The 12,461-nt window shown below is 45.7% G+C and overlaps 1 protein-coding gene across 1 annotated transcript in view; it reads right to left on the bottom strand.

The window, feature by feature from the left end:
• CS (citrate synthase) overlaps window positions 1-12,461 on the bottom strand; it is a 130,976-nt gene that overhangs the window by 41,303 nt on the left and 77,212 nt on the right. Inside the window, exons 4-6 of the mRNA XM_078686154.1 lie at window positions 5,852-5,917; window positions 5,581-5,712; window positions 1,157-1,345 (exon numbers count right to left, since the gene is read on the bottom strand). Of these exons, the coding sequence (XP_078542280.1) occupies window positions 1,157-1,345; window positions 5,581-5,712; window positions 5,852-5,917 (387 nt within the window). The remainder of the gene's footprint in view (window positions 1-1,156; window positions 1,346-5,580; window positions 5,713-5,851; window positions 5,918-12,461) is intronic.

The following is a 12,461-nucleotide window of genomic DNA, read 5'->3' as shown; positions in this document are numbered from 1 at the left end:
ACTTGGAAGTTGTCAGTTTGATCTCCAGCCTCAAAATGACTGGGGGAATCTGCTGTTGCAGCTGGTTGTCCAGACGCTGTCAATTATGGAAACCCCTGCCTAAGCCTCAAAACGGGAATAAATGTTGGGGATATGCCACACAGGTGCAAAAAGGCATAGTGAGCGTTCTGATTATTTTTGTTGAAAGGGGCTTTTCAGGGATAGGATAGGGATTTATAAAGCATACTAAAATCCGAGGGTGCCAAGGCGCTGAGCGGACGGGAAAAGGAGAGGAAAATGAAAGGCTGCTGACTAAACTGAGAAAAGTCAGGTCTTCAGTAGTTTTTTGAACACCAGAAGGGATTCCACCTGGGAGATCGAGGAGGGTAGAGTGTTCCAGAGTTTGGCCACCGCCACCGAGAAGGAGCGGCCGCCCCATCTGGCTTTGCGAACTCTAGGGATGGTCAGTTTTCTCTAGGATGAAGATCTCAAGGTCCTCCCAGGGGACACAGTACCACAGCAAGCTTCAGTTACCTGGTTGTAGTAAGAGATGCAGGAACATGAATATAAAAACTTCAGAGAAGTAGAACATGTACATGTGTTTCTGACAAGAAAAGAGAAAGTTCATAAGCTTGGCAGAAAAGTTGAAATGTGTTTGAAGTTCATGAAGTCCACTGATTCAGGGGAATTGCCTCAATCATCACACAGAGGGTCAAGAGCATTTGAATTGTACTTGGAGAAATATGGATTGAACATTTGGGTCGCACTGCGAGGGAGCACTAAGGACTTGTGGAAAAGATCACCATAGGAGTCTGCAGTATTAGTAGATTCTTCAGCCCAGATGCACCTTTGCACCCATATTTGGTGAAAAGGAGCGACAATTACTGATATAAATTATCTTCCATAGCATTTAAAAAAGAAAAATTTTAAACAGAAAATTGCTAGAGCTACTGAAAACCACATTTGTGTCTAAACAGCATGTCATGAAATTCCCATCTCTCAATGTTACCCCATATAAAAAGTCTGTCAGAGAACAGGGGCACGATCTAGGCAGAGCCATGCAAGAACCCACATCCAAGAGGAGCATTCTTGCAGTGGTGAAGACAGCATCGTGCAGTTTTCTTTTGGTGAGCGAGACTATGGTTTTGGAATACCTAAGAGACCAGTTGTTTCTTACCTCCCAGTACTTGGCGCGGTTGATCCCTTCGGCATAGCCTCGGGCGAAGGAACTTTCACTGTTTAGAGCAGTGACTGCAGCGCTGAGCTGCGACATCGGGTGCAGGTTGGTGGGAAAATTGTCGAGCATGGTGGCTACGTGGGACGGGAGCGCTGCCCTCTTTGCCCATTCCTTGGATACCCAGCTCACCTATGGAGGCAAAACAAGCCAATCAGGGTTAACAAGACCATTGAGTGTGCCAGGCATGAATTGGGTATGCAGCTACTATAGAGTATGGAGGCATTTAACGACTGCGCACACCTCAACATAAAAGTTATGGCCTGCAAAACTTGTGTAAGGATTTACCAGATACAGTAAAAACTCTGGGTAGTGAGTTTCTCTAAGATGCCATCACATCTTCCTTGCCCAGCTGGTCTCTGGTAGCGTGTGCATTCTACACTTTGATCGGAAGCTGTAAATGTGGTAGCGAGAGTTCTTTTGTTGGTGTCTTAATACCAGAAAGTTGTACTCCGTGTTCAACAGCCTGTACGGTTTAGATGTACTCCTTGGTCAGGAGTGGTTAATGGATCAATACATTTACGCCCCCATAGTTTCTTTATGCCTGTACTAAGCATGTGGTAGTGTTTTTTGTTGTGCATTCATACCTCTTGTTCATAAATGGGAAATGTGGCAAGCAATTTACATTTCCACACTTAAAAGTTGTGCTTTGGGTCACATAGACAATGGGCTCTACACCTCATCTATCACCCGCCGGGGGATAACCTCATCTTCTCTCAACAACTCATGGACACGATTACTTCCAACGCCGGTCGGCAGATCACTCAAATCTACCTGGGTGACTTTAATCTCCATTGGAACGATCAGAAAGACACAGTGGTGATTAGTCTTAAATCTTTCCTTAATGCGCTTGACCTCACCCAAATATGCAACAGCCCAACACATGATAAAGGTGCGATACTCGACCTTATCGCCAAAGAGGACTCTACCCAACTGGGGTCAATCCAACCCGGTGACTGGTCAGATCACCACATCATCACCTTCTTTATCAATGAAAAAATCAAACCCTCCCCGGCTCAACCCACCAAATGCAAGATCTGGAAAAGGGACATGAAGAATCTCAACCCTAACTCCCTACCGCCCCACACTTACAGGCTCCTCCTTCCACCTGCTGGCGTCTCTGATGTTCAAACTCTGACAGACCTCTACCTCGACTCCATGACCTCTATAATCAACGAAGCAGTCCCACTGCAACTAAAGAGAGTCTCCACCAAGAATTCGAACCCCTGGTATGACGGGAGACTCAACGAAGACAGGCGAGCTATGCGATCGGCAGAGCGCATTTGGAGATCGGATCCCTCATCACTTCATCGCAAAAACCTTAAGAACAAGAGAAATGCCTATTTTAGGAAAATTAAGCGTGCGAAATCTGACTTCTTTCGCCTCCAGCTTGACCAAGCGAAAAACCGACCAAGAAAATTGTTCGAACTAGTCAAAAGTCAAACAAAGCCGCAACCCTTACAACAAAACAACCCAACAAGCGATATCCCACACAGTGAAGACTTTTCCACCTTCTTCAAGCAAAAGACCGACAACATAAGGAATGATCTCCTCAATGATGTAAGCCAACACCCTGTGCACATCAGAATGTCTAACGCCCAGCCAAAAAACAACGCATCGTGGGCCTCCTTTGACATCTACTCAGAGGATGCAATATTCAAACTGCTCGGTACCCTGAAACCTTCTAATCACCTCACAGACCCCCTGCCTGCTAACGCGGTAAAAGACTTCACCACCATGCTCCTCCCACTCTGGACTAAAATCATTAACAGCTCCCTTCAACAAGGTCTCATCCCGGACTCACTCAAGGTGGGGCAAGTCACGCCCATACTCAAGAAACCCACAGCTGACCCGTCCGACCTAAACAACTACCGTCCCATCACAAACATCCCCACCTTGGCCAAACTGCTGGAAAAATGTGTACAGCTTCAACTAACAGAACACATTGACAAGTTTGATCTCCTCAACACCCACCAATCAGGCTTCCGTGCGAATCACAGCACGGAAACTGCCATGACTCACATAATTGACGACGCCCACCAAATCCTCGATCGCAATGATTCATGCCTCCTCATCCTCCTTGACCTTTCCTCAGCTTTTGACACGGTCAAACATGAGAACCTCCTTGAGCTGCTAAACACTAGAATGGGTTTATCCGGGACTGTTCTCAAATGGTTCACGTCCTTCCTACATAACCGGACTCAGAAGTTCAAGATTAACAATGTGTTATCCTCGCCTGTGCCAGTCGACCTAGGCGTTCCACAAGGATCCTCCCTTTCACCCACACTGTTCAACCTCATCATGGAACCGCTTGCCTCCTTGCTCCAAGCATCCAATGTACACTTCCATATGTATGCCGATGACACTCAACTCTACCTAAAGGTACAATCCCCGGATGATATCAAACTCCTGAATTACACTCTCACAAAGACCCAATCGTGGTTGGCCGACAACCACCTCAAACTAAATGCTCTGAAAACTGAGTTCCTTCTGATAGCACCCCCTGCGAAATCTACCACCATCCAACTTTGGCTCAACAACTTAACTGCACTCAATGTCCGGCCCACCATCGTGGACTCCGCGAAATCCTTAGGTGTCACACTGGACGCAAAGCTCAACATGCAACAGCACATTAGCAGAGCGACAAAAGGAGCTAATTTCCAAATCAACACATTGAGAAAGTTGAAACCCTTCCTCCCAGCCAAAGACTTCCAAAATGCAGTTCAAGCCCTAGTCCTCCCCCGCATTGACTATGGAATTGTGACCCTCAGTGGTCTCCCTTTAGCAACAACTGCACCCCTAAGAGCTTCCTTGAACGCTGCCGCGAGACTCATCACGGGCTCAAGAAAACACTCTCATATAACCCCTGACTTGAAATCTCTGAAATGGCTGCCCTTTGAAGCCAGAATACATCTGAAAATCGCTGTAATGACACACGCGGCTGTACACCACAATGCTCCTAACTACCTCACTCAAAAGCTAACTATATCAGGAGGGTCGAGATCCAATAGAAGTTCAAAAAACTTACTCTTGAAACCTCGCAGATTCCGGAAGGAAAGAACATACAAACGCTCCTTCTCAGGAATGGCGCCGAGGATCTGGAACGCACTCCCTCCCGAAACCAGGCTTATCTCCTCCACGGCCTTCTTTAAGAAAGAGGTGAAAGCCATCCTCATGGCCAAGTTCACCTGAACTTTAATGTCTGTTCCTCATTGACTTTCGTGCCGCTTGGGTATTACTGGTTTCATGATTGTCTAATGTCAAATAATGTCATATTTTGCATGACCTAGATCTGTTTATTCCTCTTGTATGCCACAATTACTTGATGGTCATTCGATCCTTCTATGCTACTCACTAAATATCTATTATTAGACTATTCATGTTAGCCTATTGTATATCGAGGCCCCTTCCCCTACAACTTTTAGATACTTATAGTATAAGTTCTCCTGATTTTATCGTAATTGTATGTAAGACTCAGTCTCGTCTTTTATTATTCGCTTATCTGATTGTTTACTGACTTTCTATTTGAACATGACTGCTATCCGATCATGTTACTGAAGTTTATATTGCACCCAATATTATGTCGTATCACCCTCATGCTATCGTCACCCCCTGTTTCTGTAAAGCGCTCTGATATCTGTAAAGATCTTGTTCGCGCTATATAAAACTCTGAATAAATAAAAATAAATAAATAGGGCTATATCAACATTTTATTAAATCCCAAAGTGGAGAATATTTGTCGGACTACTCCAGGATCATGGGTTTCCATTTTGGAAATCACCAAAATGTGAATGAGCAGATGAAAAACACACTATTTTGCCAAAAGAGAAAAAAATACAATAACCAGATATCTCAGGATTGTAAATTAAGAGGCGAGACAAAATACAAGTACATTTTAGATTTTTAAAAAGGTTGAGGTACTTAGTATCCCATTTCTGACAAGAACACGACTTAAAGTAGCAACAGTTAAAGAATGCGGAAAACAAGTCGAACAATGAATACACTGGATGCGATATGTAAACGTTAAGAAAGGTGGGTATACACGCCTGAAGTAGAAGCAGTGCAGTGGTGATTAAAGATATAGCAAAAATCCCAGGGAGAATAGATAGGGAAGAGTGTTCGTGTCCCATATTTGAAGAGGAAATGAGGAGAAAGGGATGGAGAAAAAGTAAGGAGATGGGAAGAAAAAACTAGGCAAGAAGGGCATTCAACACGTTGGAATCAACTTAGTGGGTACTAGTCAGACGGCAGGATTTGAACATAACCTTTTCACCACACAGGATTCTACAGGTCCGTTTTTGACTTAATTTCAAACAACAACGTTTTGAAACCTTAAACCTTGGGGGTTGTAACCTTTCTTTCCTCACCTGCTCCTGGGTAGGGATGTCTCCTGTGACAAGCAGCCAGAACAGACCCTCTGGGAGAGGCTCTTCCCCTTCTGGTGCTTTTGGGAGCAACTGCTGGCACTCGGGTATGCTGTGGCCACGGAAACGAATGCCCTAGAAACAGGGGTGGAGAAAGACATTGTAGGATTTCACAATGCAAAGCAAGGGACATTGTTCTTGGCTGCTCTCCAATTAGGTTTGCTCTATATAATTATTAGAGAATACAAAAAAGAGAAGACAAAGGGACGCTCACCTCATCGGGATCCAGGACCGACGTCTCGTAGACCAAGCCCTTCATACCTCTCATTCCACCGTAGACCTATGGGAGAGACAAGAGGTGGGGCGCAAAGGTTACTAACGCAGGAATGTTTCTTTAACAGTAACAGCCCTAGGCCGGTAGGTACCACAGTTACCAGGAGGACAGACAATGCCTCCATAATGTACCCTTTGGGCAACAGACGCCTACAGAATGTATGAAGTGGAGCAACCTGTCCTACAGAGTATCCGTTGGCTAAATGTAGGCTTCTACAAATAGATTTCACTGTTCCTCATTTTACAGCTAACAATACTATGTATTTTACCTGAATAACCATGCTGTGTCCTTTCCCAAAAGCTAAGCTAGCAGCAAAGTCACCTAGGCTGCCTCCTTTATTGCTTTCAGTCATTGATGCTAAATGGCTGATTGAAGTCAGAGTACTGCTAGCCTTTTACGAACCCTGACAATAGTGCACTTGCGTTAGCATTCTTAGAAAGCTTCCGTTAACCAGATCCCATGTTAAACCAATAGAAGAACAAACGGTATTTCTAAATTATTTGTAATACTTCACCGCAAACACATCACTTGTAGGTATCGTGGTAAAGCAGCTTTTACATCGTCAAAGCAATTGGAACCATAGTGGGATAAACATGGTGCAGGGTAGCATGTTCCTGTCACCGTGTACATGTGATAACATGCTTTTCATTTTTACATTCTAGCAGACCTGCTAAGTTTTCTTGCGCATGAGATCCATGTCGCAGGCCTCCAGACAAGTCCTTCACATTATGTTCTAACATAACCGACAAATGCCCTGCAACATCTAGCGCAAAACCTTAACCACCACTATATCGTTCGGTATTGGTTTACTTTTTAAACTCCTTTTCTATGGACTATGACAATATACGCATCTTTAAGTTACATAGATGTGGGGTAAAGATCAGTAAATTCTACACTTACTTTGGCAACGTAATGATAGTCGATGTGGTGCATTTGGTATTGTTGCAGGTTGATATTTTGTCACTGGATATCGTTGCATACAACTATGTTGATGTGCAGCCAATTAAGAGTGCTAATCTTTCGGCACTCTCTTCTCCCAAGGAGGTAGCCATTCCTGCCCGTCTCCGTTTGGTTCAACTTAAGATCCTTCATCACGTGTATGTCACTGGTCCGCGTCTGGTGAAGATGGGCTTTTCCTTGGATGGGTTATGTAAGCGTGGTTGTGGATCGAGTGCTACCTTTTTACACATTCTATGGGAGTGCCCGGTTGTAGCGGCTTACTGGATTGCTGTGCTTGAGGTAATGACTGCTGTGACTGGTGTGGCCCTGCGGCCGGAGCCTCGACGATGTCTGTTGAATGTTTGGGAGCCCACTGACTACTCTGTGGCCCAGACCAGATGGGCTACCTTGGGTTACATGATTGCGAAACAGGATGTTGCGCAACTCTGGGGCGCATCCAGGCCCCCTGAGGTCTCGAAGTGGGAGGACAACATGGACTGGTCCATGTTTCGTGAGAAGACTGTTTATGTGGCCAGGGGCAGACCCAGGGCGTGGACGAAGATTTGGGGCCAGTGGAATGAATATCGTGGAGATATCTGCACCCCTCCCCTTGTAGGCACTATTGAGGTTGTCCTATCTCCCTAGGCGAGCGTTCCCGGAACCCTTTCATACTGTTTTTTGAATTTCCGATTCTCCCCGCTGCTCCCCCCCCCCTCCCGACCTTGTTGGAGCCTCAGGGCTCTGGGTATGTTCTCCTGACCGTGTACCATCCCCTCCGTTCTTTGGGCTGACCTTAATTACCGTGCATTCGCCTTTTTAATGTTTGTTTTTCTTTTTGTATAAAATAAAAATTCAAAATGCTCTGTGATATGTTGGGAGTAATGCTTTGTGCGGGATTTGTGCCTGGCCACGGGTGTACATTCCAATTCATGCCCTGTGCCTTGTTATTAGCGGCCAGCCCCGTGAGGTTGTAGGCCCATTCTTGTATTTTTCTATGCTTGCTCAAATAAAGGTTTTTGAACAAAAAAAAAAAAAAAAAAAAAAGAGTGCTAATCTCTGTTCGGTGACTGAAAACACCTAGTTTCAACATGGGTGGCAACCGCCCCCACAGCCATGATTATATTAGTGTGTAATGTAGTACTATTTTTTTACCTGGACATCAGTGGGGAGATGCTCTGATAAATCGGTTTATTAAGTCATGATCTATAACAACTTCACCCCTTAACCAGATCCTGCAATCCCTCAACCCCCACCCGTCAACCAGATCCTGCAATCCCTCAACCCCCACCCCTCAACCAGATCCTGCAATCCCTCAAACACCACCCCTCAACCAGATCCTGCCATCCCCAACCCCTGAACCAGATCCTGAAATCCCTCACCCCTCAACCAGATCCTGCAATCCCTCAAACCCCACCCCTCAACCAGATCCTGCCATCCCCAACCCCTGAACCAGACCCTGCAACCCCTCAACTCCCACCCCTCAACCAGACCCTTCATTCCCTCAACCAGACCCTGCAAACCCTCAACCCCCACCCCCAACCAGATCCTGCAATCCCTCAACCCCCACGCAGATCCTGCAATCCCTCAACCCCCACCCCTCAACCAGATCCTGCAATCCCTTAAACCCCACCCCTCAACCAGATCCTGCCATCCCCAACCCCTGAACCAGATCCTGCAATCCCTCCACCCCCACCCCTCAACCAAATCATGCAATCCCCCAACCCCCTCGACTAACTACCAGCACCACACAAGACCCTCACCTACTAATATTTTTTGTTTGATCGGTTTATTAAGTTTTATATTGAACGGTACAGTGGACAAACCGATATATATATATATATATATATATATACACACTGCCATATAGAACCGGTAGGCAGTTTACCAAATAGAGTTTACCATAGCATCGCAATAACGGGAAGACATCGCTGCTATCCATTCTATTTCGGTAACAGCAGACATCCTACCCTAGGCTGCACACATAGGTAAGAGTCTTTCAGCATGTCAGTTTTTCCCCTGGCTGCAATATGTTATAGACTTACTTTGTGTGTACATATTGAAGACATGTATACATTTCATATGGCTTCACTCCACCATGTCCCTTCAATTAACTAATCGATTAACCACCTTATAGATAACATTAACCCAATAACACAACCAAAAGGAGGGGTAAGGAAGGAGCAGAATTCTCACATAGGTGGGTGGAAATATTGTCTTTGATCAGTGCAGGAAAGTGCCATTTATACAATCGTACATTTGTATGTTCTAACTTACTTGAAATGAATAAATGTCAGTTTGGAGTGTATGGAGCATACCATATAGTCCAGTTCACAATTCGGCCCACAATGCGATGCATGTGTGAAACAAACTTAATTAATGGTAGGAATGTCTGGTGGGTCAACCGGTGTAAACACCCCTTGTAGCATGCACAACATTGTGTTCCATGCCGATGAAATGGGGAATTTGCGAAGCCCCAACGTATCTTCCCTTACTAATGAGACTGCCTCAGCCTTAACCCAGTTTAACATCGAGTGAAACCACGCTTTTATTGGTGGGGGTTCTTCTGCTTTCCACCGGCGGGTAATGAGCCGGTTGGCTACAACTAGGCCCAGATCCAGAAACCTAGAAGAGGATTTATGCTTTTTGCTTCTTGGGAAATATCCCAGTTACACATGACACATGTTTCCCATGTCCGCAGCAACTTCTTATACTCCCAGTACTAGCAGCCAGCGCATTGATTGCCCCATCCCAGTATGGTAGCAATACCGGACAGGGCCAGAGCATATACAACAATTCCAAATTCAATCATTTGCAACGAGGACAGCAGCATCTAGTTTGTTAAAATACCTATTTATCTTGTCTGGGGACATGTACGCCTGGTGAACAACGTAAAATGGAATCAGCCGGAAACTTGCATTTCTAGGGACCAGTCTGGGGCTCTCCAGGACCATGGACCACTCTTTATCGGAGTATGGTCTCGCCCGATGTGTTTCCCATTTGGTACTCAGTGGCGTTAAGTACACCGTGGTGTGTTCCCGGATCGACTCCGCGAACCATTTCGCAAGGTGGCGCCTCGTGCCTATTACGTGTATATATAGCATTAGGAGATGTGTTGGGGGTTCCTGCGAAATGTTAGCCCACCATCGTCGCAGCATGGCCGTCCAGCAGCGTGGTTCAGGAATAGAACCGGGGGGACTCCTTCCTCCTCCGTTAATGAGAGGAATGACTGCAGCGCACCTTCCCCATACAAATCTCCCATTGTAGTTATGCTTGCCCCCAGCCATTCGGTTAGGTCTGTTACCCGGATTCGTCCTCTCACATTCGGCATACCTAGTAAAGGCATAACAGGCGCATATGGTGTGACGTGCCTAGTAAGACAAAGTACCCTGCGAAAACATTTCTGCGCAATCCGGACTCAAATTGGTAGCGGTTCATAGGATCTGTTACCAGGATGGAATAAGAAGAGAATCCTGTCCAGGGAGTACGGGGGCTCACATCCAGCCGAATCTTAAGTGTAGTTCCTCCTCACCTACCATGGTGGGCCAAAACCTCTAACACGGACAGCCAACACCATGTCATCCATCCAATCTGGAGCACTCTCGGTCAGTCAACCAGACTACCATGACAAACTACCGGCCCATCTCTCTTCTACTGTACACCACCAAAGTCTTGGAAAAACAGGTCAACACTCACATCGGTCACTACCTTGAGACCAACCTCCTCCTCAAACCCTCTCGGTTGGGATTCAGAGCCAACCACAGCACCACGACAGCTGTCATAGCAGCCACAAATGAGACACGCCTAATTACAGACAAGGGAGACACAGCAACCCTTATCCTCCTGGATCTCTCAGAAGCCTTCAACACAGTCTTCTACACTATCCTCATCTAAAGACTCACAAGGTTGGAACACAGGGCATCCACTCCATCATTGGACGCTCTCATATGGTACACCCTACACCCTTCACATCGGACTCCACAAAACTGATTTGAGGAGTTCAACAGGGCTCCTCGTTGAGTCCCACCCCCTTCAATGTTTACGTGACTTCTCATCTTTATTGGAAGGCGACACTCTCAGCATCATCTCCTACACCAATGACACCCAACTCATACTCTCCCTTTCAGAAGATGCATCCACCACGCAATTCAACTTCCTACGGTGCATGTCCAACATAGAAGACTGGATAAAAAAGAAGCTGCCTCAAGTTAAATGGTGACAAAACTGTAGTGGTACCAACCGGAAGGCACCCCTCTCAATGGACCCCAGAGTCATGGTTCCACACCCTAGGCCCTACACCCATATCTTAATCACCTCCCCGTACAGCACAGATGGCTGCTAGGAGTACCGACGGACAGGGCGGTGCCCCGTTATCCTGAGCTGTATGCCAGGTGAGGAGAGGCACGTTTTCCTCGCAATAGAGGGGGATTACCAGGAGTGACCAGGTGATATAATGATCATTTCTGTGTTCACTATATTTATATTATTGTTCAAAGCAGTAGCAAATACTTAATAGGTCCTGAAGAAGCGGTAGATACCTTGTGGGTCTTATATGTCCGCAGAAACATGTCGACCAAAAGATCAAGTCAGTAGCTATTTGTTTAAACTACTGACCTATTTGCACTCACCTGTTTTTATTAAGTTGGAAATGGACGGCTCCAGAATAAAGTGATTATTGCGTTCATTCTCCAATTTTAACATTTAGAGCACTTTTCTTTACCACTTTATGCACTGCTTTCAGTTACATTGTTATTCATACACCAGCCTCTGGCCACACAAGTCCTAATTCTAGAGCGATTAAACCACTCTACAAAAACATCATTTGAGGTGGCTATGGCTTGGATTCTCCACTGTGTGAAGTGGTTCAGATGATGAATAGGGTGGCACAGGAAAGTAACTGATGGATATTTCTTCACACAGTGTTAATATCCGGTTATAGACCTCAACATTTGAGGCTTACAGAAAGAGTTACCAAGGCACACAGTCATACACATTCTTTCCGTTTGTCTTCAGACCCATAGTCACTCTTTTGCTATAATATATGTCCATTAGGGGGTTGTGACTATGCCAGGTCTATAAATGTCCCCTTACACCCTACACTCATCCACTGTTTTTGTTATCGTAATCAACAGTCATATCGCTAGGGCCAGACAACTGAAAACCGGAGCAGCAGCAAAATGCTTCCACACCCATAAGATGTTCAGAAAAATCTTCAAATGGCTTCCACTTGACACCTGTGAACAATATATCTCAAGCGATCACCATACAAGATTAGGACAATGCCCTTTATGTGGTCATGAGTGTCAGGCCTCCCTAACAGATTTCAAGAGGATCAAAGAACAGCTACAAGATTCACACTCAATCACCCTTACTCCTTCCCCTTGCCCCACCACCCCCTCACACACATCACTAGACACCTTAGAAACCTCAACTGGCTCCCCATTCAGAAACGTGCCTCCTTCCCTCATTTACAAAGCATTACATAAATTAGCCCATGCTTACCTCAACAACCGCGTCCACTTCCATACCCTTAAAAGGCACCCCAGACCGTCGACGCCTCCTCACCCACATCCTCTGCATCAGGCACACGAAAATGGGATCCATCTCCTATATT

Source organism: Lissotriton helveticus, chromosome 1_1, assembly GCF_964261635.1.
Source record: "Lissotriton helveticus chromosome 1_1, aLisHel1.1, whole genome shotgun sequence".
Lineage (NCBI taxonomy): Eukaryota > Metazoa > Chordata > Amphibia > Caudata > Salamandridae > Lissotriton > Lissotriton helveticus.
The sequence above is the reverse complement of the archived record's forward strand: the minus strand, read 5'-3'. Positions and strand labels throughout refer to the sequence as shown.